The 17,876-nt window shown below is 40.0% G+C and overlaps 1 protein-coding gene across 7 annotated transcripts in view; it reads right to left on the bottom strand.

Annotated features, from left to right (window-relative positions):
* Larp1b (La ribonucleoprotein 1B) overlaps positions 1 to 17,876 on the bottom strand; it is a 122,698-nt gene that overhangs the window by 42,278 nt on the left and 62,544 nt on the right. For 6 of the 7 annotated variants that reach the window (XM_045131652.1, XM_045131653.1, XM_045131654.1 and 3 more), the window contains one exon: positions 10,287 to 10,410. The exons of the other annotated variant lie outside the window; for it this stretch is intronic. In XM_045131652.1, the coding sequence (XP_044987587.1) occupies positions 10,287 to 10,410 (124 nt within the window). The remainder of the gene's footprint in view (positions 1 to 10,286; positions 10,411 to 17,876) is intronic. 7 annotated transcript variants of the gene reach the window in all.

Below are 17,876 nucleotides of genomic sequence, written 5' to 3'. Positions count from 1 at the left end.
AATCCCAGGGAAAGAAAAATAGATGCAGATCCTAAGGAGAGAGCCATCGGCTGAAACTAAGGAAAATTGGCAAAACAAGCAAGGGTGCTGTTTTCCTTATGAACCAGATACCAGCAAAAGGTGGAAGGAAACCAACACAGAGAAAAATCAATGCCTACCAAATAAGAGAGCCAGAGCTCCAGAAACCCTCAATACCTCACCACTGAAGCAGACCAAAAATGAACCCAACATGGCTCAGGGAAATTTTGCAGAAGAGGGGGTGGAAAGAATGTCAGAGCCACATGTTGGATCAGGATATGCAGAGACATTTATTGTACCAATAACTGTGGGCTAACTCCACAATGCACGACCCATATACATCAACAAGGATGGGCCATTGGGGAGGGCTAGGTCATGGATGAGCCTAATAATGGCACCAAACTGCCTGTATTTGCTGAATAGAAAACTAATTTAAAAATAATAAATAAAGAGAACATTAAAAAAAATAAAAGCAAAAGAAAAAGATAATAAAAGAAAACAAAAAATTATAAAGAGAAAAAAAAAGCAGACAGAAAAACAACTATAACAACAAGAAAATATATATAACCAACCCTGTTAAACATAGATGCAAAAAATTTCAATAAGCTGGGCGTTGTGGTGCATGCCTTTAATCCCAGCGCTAGGGAGGCAGAGGTAGGAGAACTGCCACAAGTTTGAGGCTACCCTGTGATTTCCAGGTCAGCCTGAGCTAGAGTGAAACCATACCTCAAAAAAAATTCAATAAAATACTGGTGAATTGGATTCACCAACATATTAAAATTATCCACCTCGATTAGGTAGTTTGTCCCCAGAATGCAGGGATAGTTCAACATGCAGAAATGAATAAACATAAACACATCACATAAATAGACTTAAGGACAAAAATCACATGATCACCAGGTGTGGTGGCACACACCTTTTATCCCAGCACTTGGGAGGCAGAGGTAGGAGGATCGCTGTGAGTTTGAGGCCACCCAGCGACTCCATAGTGAATTCCAGGACAGCCTGGGCTAAATGTGAGACCCAACCTTGAAAAAAAAAATTACATGATCATCTCAATAGATACAGAAAAGGCCTTGAACAAAATACAACATTCCTTCATGATAAAAACTTTGCAGAAATTAGGGATGAAGGGATAATCAATCTCTCAACATAATGAAGGTTATAAATGACAAACCTAAAGGCATTATCATACTAAATGGAGAAAACTTGAAGCATTTTTCCTAAGATCTGGAATAAGACAGGGATAGACCTTCTCCCTGCTAGTACTTAACACAGTTCTTGTGAGTCTTAGCTAAAGCAGTAAGACAAGAAAAAGACATAAAATAGATATAAACTGGAAAGAAATAAATCAAACTGATTCTGCTCCTTTCATTTGTTTATTTTTTGAGGTAGGGTCTCACTCTAGTCTAGGCTCCCCTGCAGTTCACTATATAGTCTTAGGGTAGCCTCAGACTCACAATGATCCTCCTACCTCTGCCTCCCAAGTGCTGGGGATTAAAAGGCCTGTGCCACCATGCCCAGCCTGATTCTGTATTTAAGAGAAACTAAAGATTCCACCAGAAACTGCCTGAAATTAATAAATACTTTTAGAAAAGTGGTAGAATACAAAATTATCATCAGCCATGGTGGAGCACACCTTTAATCCAAGCACTTGGGAGGCAGAGATAGGAGGATCACCATGAGTTCGAGGACACCCTGAAACTACAGAGTGAATTCCAGGTCAGCCTGGGATAGAGCAAGACCCTACCTCAAAACATGGGAAAAAAATGCACAAAAAAAATAGTAACCTGCCTATATACCATAACAAGCATACTGAGAAAGAGATCAGGGGGCTGGAGAGATGGCTGAGGGGTTAAGGTGCTTGTCTATAAAGCCAAAGGACCCAGATTCAATTCCCCAGGACCGACATAAGACAAATACGCAAGGTGGCTCACACATCTGGAGTTCATTTGCAACAGTTGGAGGCCCTGGTGTGTCCGTTGTTTCTAACTGCCTCCCTCTCTCAAATAAGTAAAATATGTAAAATATATATATTAAAATAAATGAAAATCAGGGAAACATCAACATTCACAATAGCCACAAAAACACCCAAATATCTCTGATTATCTGTAACCAAGTGCAGCAGTCAGCTTCATGTTATTGGCAGAAAAGAAAACACCAGATCTAGAGCAGCTCGCGGGAGGAAAGGATTTATTTTGGCTTACTGACAAGTCTCTGGAGTTCCAATTCTGCCCTCCAGCTTGGCTGCTCATAACCCCAGGTATACTTTCTATCCAGTGCTGGCAGCTCTCCCTGGCAGCCATCCCACAGACCTGCATTTGTTATACTCCACAGTACCAAGTGGGCTACCAATTTGTTAATTCAGGGGGGAATAAGTCAGACATTAAAGAACCGTACACTCCTTCAACATTTAAGTTCCTTGAAAAGAGTCTGCATTTTTCCTGTTATTCCAATGCAGATCATCTAGGCCACTCTAAATTGTTGTAAGCTCTCAAACAATTGCAGCTGAATGGGTAAGTTTCAGCCCAAAGATTGTATTTTTTCTGTACCATATCCATCAGCTCTTAGTTCTTCGGGCACGGGCATACAGCAAGCCTCATACAAACTGCCTTTAGCCCAATCCAGACAAAGCTCTTCCTTTCCCTCATAAGCCAAACCTCACAGTTCATAGTTCCTACTGCATTCAGCTCTTTCAATTCTGGCCAGGATGGTCCATCAAGCTGTACATACATCACTACAAGGCATTACTTAGGCCAAGATTCCAAATCCTTCTACTTTCCTGCTGCAAATCAGTTCCAGTTGATCAAAGCCACACAGGTTTCCAGCAGCAACAATCCTACCTGTGGTACCAAGTTTACTGTTGCAGTCAGCTTCACACTGCTGGCGAAAAAAAAAAAAAAAAGAAAAGAAAAAAGGAAAAAAAAAAAACTAACTAAGAGCAGCTTATAAGAGGAAAGGGTTTATTTTGGCTTACAGATTCAAAGGGAAGCTCCATGATGACAGGAGAAAATGATGGCATGAGTCAAGGGTGGACATATCTCCTGGCCAACATCAGGTGGACCACAGCAGCAGGAAGAGTGTACCAAACACTGGCAAGGAGAAGCTGGCTATACAATACCCATAAGCCTGCCTCCTACAATATATAGCTGGGAACCTATCATTCAGAACACATAAGTTTATGGGGGACACCTGAATCAAACCACCGTACCAAAGAAGTAAAAGACCTCTACAATAAAAACTTGAAAACACTAAAGAAAGAAATTTAGGAGGACATCAGAAGATGGAAAAATCTCCCACATTAGAATTAGAAATATTAATATTGTGAAAATTGCCATCCTACTACAAGTAATTTATAGATTCAATATAATTCTCATCAAAATTATAGCTACATTCCCATAGAAATCAAAAAACAATTTTCAGGACTGGAGAGATAGCTTAGTGGTTAGGGAATTTGCCTGCAAAGCCAAAGGTCCTCGGTTCAATTCCCCAGTACTCACAACTCACATAAGCCAGATGTACAAGGAGGCACATGCCTCTGGAGTTCATTTGCAGTGGCTGGAGGCCCTGGTGCGCCCATTGTCTGTCTGTCTGTTTGTCTCTCTCTCTCTCTCTCTCTCTCTCTCTCTCTCTGTGTGTGTGTGTGTGTGTGTGTGTGTGTGTGTGTGTGTGTCTGCCTCTTTCCCTCTCTCTTTCTCAAATAAATAAATAAATTTTAAAAAAGAAAAACAAATTTCAAATCAAATGTAAGCACAAAAGGTCTGAGATAGCCAAAAATGTCCTCATGGGAAAAATATTCTGCCAGGCATGACACACTCCTTTAATCCCAGCACTCATGAGGCAGAGGTAAGAGGACTGCTGTGAGTTTGAGGCCAGCCTGGGATTATAGAGTGAGTGCCAGATCAGCATGGGCTAAGGTGAGACCCTACTAGAAAGAAATAATAATTGTGGGAGATATCAACATGCCCATTTCAAGCCAGTACATCCATACTACAGAGCTGTACTGATAAAAACAGCACTGTACTGGCACGAAACAAAGACATAGACCAATGGAAGAGAATAGATTTAAGTTTATATAACTATAGCCACCTGATTTTTGACAAAGATGGCAAAAATATACACTGGAACAAAGGAAGCATTTTCAACAATTACTACTGGGTAAAGTGGATAGGTACATGTAGAAAAATGAATCTAGACCATTCTCTCTCACCATGCACAAAAATCAGTTGCAAAGATTTTTTAAAATTATTTATGTATTTATTTATTTATTTAAGAGAGAGAAAATGTGTGCACCAGGGCCTCCAGCCATTGCACATGAACTCCAGACATATGTGTCACCCTGTGTATCCAGTTTTACGTAGGTACTAGGGAACTGAACCTGGGTCCTTTGGTTTTGCTGGCAGGCATCTTAGCTACTAATCCATCTCTCCAGCACCAGTTCAAAGATCTTAATATAAATCCTAAAACCATGAAACAACTAGTGGAAAAAGTAGGAAGAACACTTAAAGATATAAACATAGGGAAGGACTTTCTAACTAGCACTCAAGTTGGGCCAGGGAATAAGACAGATACTCAACCAATGGAATATCATGAAACTAAAAAGCTATTGTACATAAGAGATTATCAACTGAGTCATGAGATAATCTACAGAATGGGAGAAAATCTTCACTAGCTATATCTCTGACAGAGGATTAACATCAAGGGAACACAAATGCGACTAGAGAGATGGCTTAGCAGTTAAGGCACTTGCCTGCAAAGCCTAAGGACCGAGATTTGATTCCCCAGTACCTATATAAGCAAGATGCACATGATGACACATGATTTCATTTGCAGTGGCTACAGGGCTTGGTGCTTATTTTGACTCACTTGCTCTCGCTCTGTCTCCCTCATAGATAATTATTTTTAATCTAAAACCAAAATTACTATTTGATCCAGCTGTACCACTCCTGGGCATATGTCCTAAAGACTATACAATTGGCTAAGAGATACTTGCTCAGCCATGTTTGTTCCTTCTCTGTTCATAATAGCTGGGAATGAAACCAGCCCAGATGCCCAACAATTAATAAATGGATTATGAAGATGTGGTATGTATACATAACTTATTCAGTTGTAAAGAAACTTGAGGGACTTCTGCTTAATATGGTGAAATAAGAACCACACCGAAGCAGCCTAGGGGAGTAAAAGCAAAAAAAAAAAAAAAAAAAAAAAAAAAAAACCACAAGCAAAATACACTGTTCTACTAAAAAGTGAAGGTATATAAGAAAGTATCAACCACAGCAGAGACGGAGGAGAGATCCAGAGCATCTAGAGATTACAAAAGCAGGCAGAAACAGCTCCAGTAGCAGCAGCACCAGGTTTGTGCACTCATGGCCTCAAGACTCTTGCCTGAGCTACAGGAAAAGCCAGGTGAGGGGATTTTCCACTCAAACCAGCCTCCTCCAAACTCAAGAAACATGAAGGGAGGACAGCAGGGATCAGTGGAGTGGCTTGTGAGGAAGAGGAACGTGAGGACCAGTGGAGGAACTTCAGCCACAAGCCACAGCCTCCCCTCCCCCACCACCACTGCAAGCGCCAGCAAGCACCAGAGACCTGGGGAATGGAAGTCACCTACACAACACCTGGCACAGGCGATCAGAGCAGAGACCCATTGATCCCAGTCAGCCTACCTGAGCCCACAGCACAGCAAAGAGGGACCCAACTGGACACACAGCATAGTTGAGACCAAAGCCATTCAAAAAGGTAACTGGGATTACACCAGGTCAGTACCTGCCAAATAAGCCTGGTATACAGGCTTGCATAGGAAGTGCTAATTGCACCTTCCATGTCAGGATAAATGTTAATGTTAAGTTAAATCTGGATGATGGTCAAATTGGCTATTCTTAAATAAGTTATATTTTGGTCTTGCCATTTGTTGCTTCCTGATTTATAGTGCCTTTGTCTTGACTTCTGTTGTTCACTGTATTAGATTGATACATCTAATAATATTGCAGATAACAAGAAAACTCAAGCATTACATTAAGATGAAAAAAGATGAAAAAAATCTCTACATTATAATAAAAGAAACACAAAAAAAATCAAGACAATATATATCCATCAAAAAGTATAAATCCATCAGAAATGACCCCCAGTGAGATTGATTTAGAGAAAATAAATGCAAAAGAAAGATTTCAAAAGAATTCTGGGCTAGAGAGATGGCTTAGTGGTTAAGCACTTGCCTGTGAAGCCTAAGGACCCTGGTTGGAGGTTCGATTCTCCAGTACCCATGTAAGCCAGATGCACAAGGTGGCACATGCATCTGGAGTTAGTATGCAGTGGCTGGAGGCCCTGGTGCACCCATTTCTCTCTCTCTCTCTCTCTCTCTCTCTCTTCCTCTTTCTCTTTTTGTCGCTCTCAAATAAATAAATTTTTTAAAAAGAATGATAACAGTCCAACAACAAAAAACACAAACTAATAGGAAGGATAAATGGGAATTTCAAGATATTTGGGACACTATGAAAAGATCAAACATAAGAATTCAGGATATAGTAGTAGGAGAAGAATTTCACTCCAAAGGCATAGTACGCATTTTCAACAAAATCATAGAAGAAAACTTCCCCCAAATTAGGAAAATATGTCAATGCAGGTGCAAGAAGCCTTTAGGACACCAAACAGACAAGACCTGGAAAGAACCTCTCCTCGCCATATTATAATTAAACTACCAAACACACAAACCAAATAAAATATATTGAAAGCAGCTGGAGAGAAAAATTAAGTCATATACAAAAGCAACCCCATCAGGATAACAGCAGATTACTCAACACAAACTTTAAAAGCCAGAATGGCTTGGAATGATGCATTCCAAGTTCTGATATCAACTGTCAATCCAGGTTACTTTATCTTGCAAAGCTATCCATTCAAACAGACAGAGAAATAATAAAAGCAGGCTAAAGGAATATTTGAAGACAAAACCAGCTCTACAATTCAGCACAGGAAGCCTAGGTGAACATACCTTGCCTCATGACATCTACTTTTGCATTGTATCTTATTATATATTGCTGAAGACTATTCAGAAAAATAACTATGGTGGGTTGGAAGTAAAGTGTTATAAAGGAGAGAAAAAGAAAAAAAAAAAACAGTTCTCCAGAAAATACATGAAAGGATCCTCCATGCTGAAGAGAAAGAAAAGCACACATATAAGGAACATGGAAAAATCAAACCATACTCAGGTGCTAGTTCATATAAGATAGCAAAGGTAAAAAACCAGAAAAACTACTAAACAAGAAAAATGACAAAAATAAATACACACCTTTCAATAATAACTCTTAATTTCAACAGCCTCAATGCTCCAACCAAAAGACATAGGTTTGCAGACTGGGTTAAAAAGGAGGATCCTGGGCTGGAGAGATGGCTTAGCAGTTAAGCGCTTGCCTGTGAAGCCTCAGGCCACCACTTCAAGGCCTGATTCCCCAGGACCCATATTAGCCAGATGCACAAGGGGGCGCACGCATCTGGAATTCATCTGCAGGGGCTGGAAGCCCTGGCACGCCCATTCTCTCTCTCTCTCTCTCTCTGCCTCTTTCTCTCTGTCACTCTCAAATAAATAAATAAAAATAAACCAAAAAAAATTTTTTTTAAAAAGGAGGATCCTAGCTACAGATGATTGGGCTTCTGCGTGAGAATGAAAATACTTAGTAGCAGAGGCCAGTAAGTTAAAAAGGAGACATAAAGGGAAGAGAAAGAAAGGGAGGAGGGTACTTAATAGGTTGATATTGTATACATGTAAGTACAATGATTGTGATGGGGAGGTAATATGATAGAGAATGGAATTTCCAAGGGGAAAGTGTGGGGAGGGGAGGGAGGGAATTACCATGGGATATTTTTTTATAATCATGGAAAATGCTAATAAAATTTTTTTTAAAAAAAGGAGGATCCTTAAATTTGATGCCTACAAGAAAGTCACCTTTCTACAAAGGATGGACACTATCTTAGGGTGAAAGGTGGGAAAACAGTGTTTCAAGAAAATAGGCTTAGAAAACAAGCAGGGGTTGCTATCCTAATAGCTGACAGGGTAGACTTCAAACCAATATTAATGAGGAAAGATAAAGAAGGTCACTTTATATTGATTAAAGGAACACTCCAACAGGAGGACATTACAATCCTAAACATATATGCACCGAATATAGGGGCTCCCAATTTTATCAAACAAACACTATTAAAATCAGGGTCACAGATAACACCAAACACGGTTGTAGTGGGTGACTTCAACACTCTTTCTTATCAATTGACACGTCATCCTAGCAAAAATAAACAGAGAGGCATCTGGATAAAATATGGTCATAGAACAAATGGACCTAACACATTTCATCCAAATGCTGCAGAATGCACATTCTTTTCAGCAGAATATGGAACACTCTCTAAAACAGACCACATATTAGGACACAAAGCAAATCTTTTTTTCTTTACTTCTTTTTTTTTAATTTAATTTATTAGTTTTCTTTTCAGTAAATACAGGCAGTTTGGTACCATTGTTTAGGCTCATCTGTGATCTACCCCCTCCCTTTGGACCCTCCTTGTTGATGAAAATGGGTCGTGCATTGTGGAGTTAGTCCACAGTTATTGGTATGATAAATGTCTCTGCAAATCATGACCCAACATGTGACTCTGACATTCTTTCCGCCCCCTCTTCCGCAAAATTTCCGAGCCATGCTGGGTTCATTTTTGGTCTGCTTCAGTGCTAAGGTGTTGGGGGCCTCTGAGGCTCTGGCTCTCTGATTTGGTAGGAGTTGATTTTTCTCTGCGTTGGTCTCCTTCCCCTTTGTGCTGGTATCCAGTTCACAGGAAAACATCACCCTTGCTTGTTTCGCCAGTTGTCCTTAGTTTCAGTTGGGCCCCTTTCGAGGTATGTTGGGCAGCTCTCTTCTTAGGATCTGCATCTTTTTTTTTCCTTGGTATCTGGAGTGCAGCTAGGCGGTCGCCATCTTGGCCCGAAGTCTTTCTTTACTTCTTAAATCAGTTTTTTTATTATTGACAACTTCCAAAATCATAGACAATAAACAATAAGAATTCTCTCCTCCTGGCAAAGCAAATCTTAACAACTACAGGAAAACTGAAATAATTCCTTGCACTCTATCTGATCACAATGGGATCAAACTACAAATCAATAGCAAGAAAAGCTATACAGTCTACACAAAATCATGGAAACTAAACAATACACTATTAAATGATGAATGGGTCAATGAAGAAATCAAAAAATCCTAGATCAATAGAACAGAACAGAGGACCCAGATCTAAGTCTTGGTAGCTATAGCCACCTGATTTTTGACAAAAATGTTCATTGGAGAAAAGACAGCCTCTTCAAAAAATAGTGCTGGGAAAATTGGATATCTATATGTGGAAGGATGACAATAGGTCCTTGTCTTTCTCCATGCACAAGAATGAAGTCCAAATGGATCCGGGACCTTAATATCAGACATGAAACTCTGAAAATGCTAGAGGAAAAGGTAACTAAATCTTTCAACATACTGGTATAGGCAATGACTTTCTAAATATAACCCTAATTGCTCAGGAAATAAAACCACTAATCAACTACTGGGATCTAATGAAATTACAAAGCTTTTATATAGCAAAGGACACTGAGAACAGAGCAAAGAGACAACCTACAGAATGGGAGAAAATCTTCGCCAGCTATATCCTCCTACCTCTGCCTCCCAAGTGCTGGGATTAAAGGCATGCACCACTTTGCCCATGCAATCAATTTTGGACCCTCTTCAAGAAGGACTATAAAAAAAAAAAAAATCACTTGACTTTCCTGAAAACGTCAGATTTAATTTATGACTCTCCAAAATGTATCTGCATTCTCACAGAGCTGAAGCCTTAAAACAGAAGAGTGAAAGTCTCATGGTATGTTCTAAGGTCAATGTTCTACTTTAAGAGAAATACTTCCAACAATATCAAAATTGCATCAGATATACTATGAACCAACCAATCCTGATGCCCAATGAGGAAGTGTATGGGTCTGGGCATAACAAGGACACCCGAATGCCTCTGAAATCACCTCTGAACCATGCAGAGGAAGAGTACAGTGAGATTTAAACTCCTATATTTATTACAAGATTCTCTTGCCAAGTTTACAATTTGTCTTTTTCAGCCTCTAGCATATATAAAAGTTATTCTTACATTCTATTATTTTTGATACCTAATTTTTTTGGAAAATAAAATAAAATGAGCAATCTTTTTAGACAATTTAGAACTGCTTTCTAGTATTCAGACACAAAAGCAGATTTACATACCTTGCCTGGACTTTGAAGGTGCTACAGGGACGTCTTGGTTTGACTCAAAAGGAAGTTCAGGTGTTAGGTTTTCAAACTGCTGTTTACTAATGAGATTTAGCTTCTTAAGGTTCTCAACTTCTTGCTGAAGCAGAATGAAGGAATCTAATTACTAAACTAGCTATTAGAGAACTAACAGACAATAAATGACACCAACCTCAAAAAAAAAATCAGCTTATGGAACAGGGATTAACTGTAGCAGAATTAAAAAAATGTTCTAACAAAGAATGTGGCATTATATTTAACAATAATACACAATGTTTAAAAGGCATAGAGCACCCAAAATATTGAGTATTTTATAACCAAAAACGTATGAACATACATACTAAGTCATCAGTTATTTCTTGGGAGTATATATGTATACACACACACATATACATGCCGTAGGCATTATAAAGTTTATACAGTATAATCTAATGTATGGCCCTACCTACCCTTAAGGAATTTATTTAAGCTTAATGGAAAGAAATGTCCAAATTATAAGGCTACATATGAAGAAGTGATACTAGCTGTATGGATTGAGTTTGTCAGAAAGGTATCACAGAAGATATAGGGCAAAAACAGCCCCTGAAGGATAAGAATTCAGAGAAGGCTGAAGGAATTCTAGATGAGGAAATAAGCATAGAAGAGATACTCAGAAAGAGTAGCATGTTTACTAGAAAATAATTAAGTGAGTGAGAAAGTATGCAGACCAAGGACATTTAAAAGGCCTGCTCAGGAAGTTGGAGAAAGCTATTTTTGAAAGATATTTTTGCTTTATTTTCTAGTAATAGGGTATGTATTGTAAATGATAAATCTAGATGGCCCTAGGTTTGTTTCTACACCTCTTTCAATTATAAGAAAAGGCAGGAGGTTTGACTTGTTAGCTCAAAGAAAGGACTGTCCATTACTATCTCCGGGGTCTGAAGGCTCCAACTAACCATTCTTACACAGTCACTTAGATGTCCCCTATGCTGACCTACGAATGTGCAGAGAATTACTATTAATGGCCTTGGCCATTCCCTACAGAAAGTTGTTTGGCACACAAGCCTGGCCTAAACTGTGGATTAAGAGCAGAGCTTGACAGATTCCTTACAATGTGCTACTTTCCTGAATAAGCCCTATATCACATATATACCATGTGGGCAATATCCAAAGAGGGCTTAAAGTAAAATCAAAAAGTGTTTTTCAGACATGAGCAAATCAAATATTACAAAATACTTGCAAAGCTTGCTGTGAACATAGCTAACCAAATTTTACCATCTTCAGTCAATGCCTGTTAACTCTTAGCATTTATGAGATCCTATTAGCCTTTTAGACTATGACCATCTTGTTTGCATTAAAGTTCATTGGTTCCTGACTTGATGCCAAAATTTCTTCTTCCAAAGTCCTTAATAGGTGTGGGAGTGTTAAACTCGATGACAGAGCACTTACTTAACACGTGGGTTGGGGGCGGGGTTCAATGCTCAAAACTGTAAGTTTCTTTGACTGTAGTTACAGCTCAGTAATAAGAATGTTTGCCTAGCAAATGTAATATTCTGGGATTATTTCTAGTATTGTGAGTGCACACATACATGCACACACACACATACACATGAACATATACTATACTTTCGATCCCTTACCTTGGTACAAAGTTTGTTATTAGCAACACCCAATTCAATTAAAGAAAACTGTAGGTTAACCACATGTCAGAGATAAAATATACAATCACTTGGGAGGCAGAGGTAGAGGGATCACAGTGAGTTTGAGGCCACCCTGAGATTACACAGTGAATTCCAGGTCAACCTGGGCTAGAGTGAGACCCAACCTCAAAAAAAAAAAAAAAAAAAAAAGAGCAGGAGGAGGAAAACCATGAGACATCTTGATCCCAGAGTTTGTGTAGCACAGTGGGATGGAATGAAGATGGCACTCAGGGGAAGAAACATAACAATGACATCACAGGAGGGACAGGAGCATAAGAAACTTCTTAAAAATCTATAATGCAAGCTGGGCGTGGTAGCACATGCCTTTAATTCCAGCATTTGGGAGGCAGAGGCAGTTTAGTTCAAGGCCACCCTGAGACTACATAGTGAATTCCAGGTCAGCCTGGGCTTGAGTGAGAACCTTTTGAAAAATAAAATAAAATAATTTAAAAACCCACAATGCAGAATGCAGTAAACTACTATTTCATTTTGGGTCTGCCCACTCCAATCTCTCTCTTTTTCCTTTGCTAAAACAAATAAACAAATCATTTGAGAAGATAGTAACTGAAGAGAAATCTTAGCTCTATAATGGAAATATACACACATCTGTGATAAGAAATGTCTATTTTCTAGTTTAAATTTTGTGCTATAGTTATCTAATATGCAACTTGAGGTAGGGTCTCGCTGGGATTAAAGGCATGTGCCACCATGCCCAAGTTTCTTTTAAAAAACTATTTTATTTATTTATTTGTCAAAAATTAAAGTAAGTACCAGGCATGGAGGCCAAAGTAGGAGGATCACTGTGAGTTCAAAGCCACCCTGAGACTACATAATGATTTCCAGGTCAGCCTGGGCTAGAGTGAGACCCTACCTCAAAAAAGCAAAAACAAACAAACAAAAACATGGCAGGTGGATGGCTGGAGAGATGGCTTAGCAGTTAAGGCCCTTGCCTGCAAAGCCAAAGGACTGAGGTTGAACTCTCCAGGAGCCACGTAAGCCAGATGCTCAAGGGGGCACATATATCTGGAGTTTGTTTGCAGTGGCTGGAGGTCCTACAGAGTGCTCGCTCTCTCGCTCGCTCTCTCTCTCTCTCTCTACCTATTTCTGTATCTCTCTCTCTCCCTCAAATAAATAAGTTTTGTTTTTTCTTTAAATGGCAGGTGGAGCCAAGCATGGTGATACCTGGGAGGCAGAGGTAGGAAGATCGCCATGAGTTCAAGATCACCCCAAGACCACAGAGTAAATTGCAGGTCAGCCGGAGATAGAGTGAGACCCTACCTTAAAAAACCAAAAGGGAGGTAGAAATACTTTTTAAAAAATACTTTTACTTATTTACTTGCATGCAGAGACAGAGAGGGAAGGTGGGAGGGAAGGGAGGAGAAGGTGGAGAACAGAGACTGGGAATGCCGGGGCTTCTTGCCACTAACTGGAAATTCTATGTTGTGCATCTGGCTTTATGTGGGTAACAGGGAATTCAATCTGGGCCGGCAGGCTTTGCAAGCAAGTGCCTTTAATGACTAAGCCCAGGTGCAATTCTTGAAACATGCATATCATGTCCATTTTGTGGCTAATCACTAAACTCACCACTCCCCATGTGCTGCAAGCAAGTTAAGAAACATAAGTAAGCAGGGTATGGAGGCCTCATATCTTCAATCCCAGCACTTGAGGAGGTTGGAGGAACACTTTCAGGTCAGGCTGAACTAGAGTGAGATTCTACCTCAAAAATCAGAAAAGGAACAAAGCTAAGGAGCAGCAGGTACTGCGTGGCTGTCAGATCTTATTCCCTGTGGCTCTCCTACTTTTGTATGTTACCACATGCTATTTTGTCCTGATATTTTTTTGTGAACTGGATGTTGCTATTGATAGTTTGAGGGCTAGTGAGGTACTTTCATCCAGAAAGGACGTGAATTTATCTCAGAAAGATATGCTGATCAATTAGGAAACTGAAACATTAGCACCTGATTCTGATGAAAGCAGGTGTTCTCCTCACTCTAACTTCCAGGATGTAGCTTTTCAGTGTGTCAAAGCCTGGAAAGCTCACAAGTCCTCCCGTTTCTAAACTCAGTTTTTGCCCCCTAGTCCCAATAGTTTTAAGGAATATTCCTTTAGCTTTCAGTTGCTTTTTGTGGAATGGGCAAGGAAAATGAAGACCTAGTTGTATTACTTGAGGTTTCCTTTTCCTCCCAGATTTTTTTTCCCTTTCATGTAATTTTATTTGCAAGCAAAAAGGGAGAAAGAGAGAGCAAGGGAGGGAGAGAGGGAAGGAGATATGGAGGCAAAAGGAGAGAATGGGCTTGCCAGGGCTTCTAGATATTGCAAACAAACTCTAGACACATGAGCCACTTTGTGTGTCTGGCTTTATGCAGGTATTGGAGAATTGAAATCAGACCATTAGGGTTTGTAGGCAAGTGCCTTAAACACAGAGCAATCTCTCCAGCCCCTCTCTCAGATTTTTGACATGATTCTGTCTTCTTAGCTCTGTTGTGTCTTCGCACAGAATTTTTAAAATAAATATATTTTATTCATATATAAGCAGAAAGATACAAAGAGAGAAACAAAGAGTATGCGTGCACCAGGTCCTCCAGCCACTGCAAACTCCAAATGTATGTACATCTGGCTTACATGGGTACTGGGGAATCGAACCCAGATTGTTAGGCTTTGCAGGCAAGCCCCTTAACTACTCTCCAGCCTGTTTTTTTAAATATAATTTTTCAGTTGTTTTCAGCGCATTTAATTTGAATGACCTAATATATCACAATTACATGTATAATTAAGGTTTAATTTTTTTCTTTATACATTTATACTATAGTTTGAAAAGGAACCAAAGAAGCCAGGCATGGTGGCACAAACTTGTAATCCCAGCTATAAAGAATACTTAAAGTGGAAAGATGGAGAGCAAGGCTAGCTCAGGCTACATAATGAGATCATGCCAGAAGAAAGAAGAGAGGAAGAAAGGGATGTGAGAAAAGAAGAAACATAAAAGAGAAGAAAGAAAAAGGAGGGAAGAGGAAAAGAGGGAGAGGGCTGGAAATACAGCACCACAAGGAAGTAAGGGGACACTAAAAGCATTTTCTGAGCTGGGCGTGGTGGCACACGCCTTTCATCCCAGTATTTGGGAGGCAGAGGTAGGAGTATCGCCGAGAGTTCAAGGCCACCCTCTGACTACATAGTGAATTCCAGGTCAGCCTGGACTACAGTAAGACCCTACCTTGGAAAGCAAAAACAAAAACAAAATTATTTCCTGGTTATGGACAGATGGCTTAGTTGTTAAGGTACTCACCTGTGAAGCCTAAGGACCCTGGTTCAATTCCCCAGTATGCATGTAAGAATAAACGCACAAGGTGGCACATATACCTGGAGTCCCTCTGCAATGACTACAGAACCTGGTATACCCATTGTCTCTTTGTTTTTCCCTTGTTCTCTCTCTTTCTCTTATACATACAATTTTTTTTGTTTTATTTTGTTTTTTTGTTTTTCAAGGTAGCATCTCACTCTAGCCCAGGCTGACCTAGAATTCACTATGTAGTCGCAGTGTGGCCTTGAACTCATGGCAATCCTCCTGCCTCTGCCTCCTGAGTGCTGGGATTAAACGTGTGTGCCACCACACCTGGATAAATAAAATATTTTTAAATATATTTTATTCTTATTTATTTATTTGACAGAGAGAAAGAGACAGAGAGAGCAAGAGAGAGAGAGAATGGGTATGTCAGGGCCTCCAGCCACTGCAAACAATCTCCAGACACATGCACCACCTTGTGCACCAGGTTCACATGGGTTCTGGGAAACCAAATCTGGGTCCTTTGGCTTTTCAGGCAAGCATCTTAACCGCTAAGTCATCCCTCCAGCCCTAAATAAAGTACTTCTAAAAAAGCATTTCCTGGGCTGGAGAGATGGCTTAGCAGTTAAGCGCTTGCCTGTGAAGCCTAAGGACCCCGGTTCGAGGCTTGGTTCCCCAGGTCCCACGTTAGCCAGATGCACAAGTCTGGAGTTCGCTTGCAGTATCTGGAAGCCCTGGCGTGCCCATTCTCTCTCTCTCCCTCTACCTGTCTTTCTCTCTGTGTCTGTCGCTCTCAAATAAATAAATAAATAATTTTAAAAAATATATTAAAAAAGCATTTCCTGGAAGCTTATTTTCTGAGCTGGACTTTCCTATGTAAAGGATGAAAAATGATTTGGTAAGTAAGCAGTATGAACAGATATTACAGCAGAGGAAATAGCATGAGAAAATTGATATTTATAGATAAGAATTATAAAGCTAAGATTATCATGATAAAGTACCAAACCATGAACATTTTTTTTTTTTGAGGTAGCCCAGGCTGACCTAGAACTCACTCTATAGTCCCAAGCTGTCCTCAAACTCACAGGGATCCTCCTACCTGTCTCCCAAAAATGGCAGTCACATTTAGTTGTGATTATGGAAAGAGGTCCTCATGTAGCCCAGGCTGGCCTCAACAGTATAATGTAACAGAGGACAACCTTGAACCTCTGATATCCCTGCTTCCATATCCCAAGAAGTGGGATTGCAGGTATGTACTTTCACACCAGGTTTAATATGGGGTTGGAGATCAAACCTGGAAAGTTCATGGACCAGCTTAGCCTGGAATATATAGCAGTAAACAAGAGACCGTACCTCACACAAGGTAGAAGAACTGACACCTAAGATTGTCCTCTGACTTCAATACGTGCTCCCACACTGCTCTCCACACACCCCTACACACATATACAAATATTTATAAAAATAAGTACATTTAGTGTGATATGGGCTGATTTTTTAGAGAATTCTAGGAGAGCCACCACTGGCAGCCCAGGACAGCAGAGGAACAGCAATCCAAGACAGCTAGCTCTCAAGTGACCCTGAGTGTCCCCGCCTAACCCCGATAGAGGCACGGCCCACACTGCGAGAGGGGTACTGGGAAGTGAATTCGGATCCACCTGGGAGGGGGAGTGGACTGTGTCCACCCCAGGCAGCAGCAAGGCAACAGCCACAGAAAAAAAAATTGAAAGACCTCACTTCTGAAGAAACACGAAGCAGAAAAGGCGACAAAGAAAATCCTGAAGTTTCTGCTGTTACTTCTATATCTCTTCCAATTCCCATCTATCAGACCAGTAGCAGACAGTACATTGCCATTGCCCCACGTGGAGCCTTACAGTTGGCCAGTCCAGGCAGAGACTGAGTACAGGGACTACAACCTTAACCATGACAAATTCAGGCAATCCTCAGCAAGGTACGATTCTCCAGTATGCACAGACCTCTGATAGAGAACAAATACTGTGCCCAGCAACCAGGTGTTTGTGGAAACTGCATCAGAAGATGTGCAGACATACTAGACCCGCACCACACCATTGGCCAATTGCTGCCGCAAGCTGTGGTGATGAAATCGCCTGTCACTCTTGCTCTCAGGCAACTAAGACAGATGACCCCCAATTGGGAAGAGAAAGGAAGGGAGGAAGGTACTTAATAGGTTGATATTGTATATATGTAAGTACAGTGATTGAGATGGGGAGGTAATATGATGGAGAATGGAATTTCAAAGGGAAAAGTGTCAGGGGGGAAGGATGGAATTACCATGAGATTTTTTTTTTTATAATCATGGAAAATGTTAATAAAAATTTAAAAATTAAAAAAAAAGAAAACAGAAATAAGACTGATGAAAAACAGAGAAGCTGCTCTAGAATGTCAAAGAAAGAAGAAAGAGTATGTCAAATGCCTGGAAAATCGAGTTGCAGTCCTGGAAAATCAAAATAACTCTCATAGAAGAGTTAAAAACTTTGAAGGACCCTTATTCTCATAAAAAAGTGATTTATTTAAAAAGGAAGTATTTTGTGGACTGGCCCAAAAATTAGATGGATTTCTTTTTAGTGGAGTTTTATAAAGTTTTATAAAAAG

Source organism: Jaculus jaculus, chromosome 12, assembly GCF_020740685.1.
Source record: "Jaculus jaculus isolate mJacJac1 chromosome 12, mJacJac1.mat.Y.cur, whole genome shotgun sequence".
Classification (NCBI taxonomy): domain Eukaryota; kingdom Metazoa; phylum Chordata; class Mammalia; order Rodentia; family Dipodidae; genus Jaculus; species Jaculus jaculus.
This window is presented reverse-complemented; position numbering and strand designations above follow the sequence as displayed.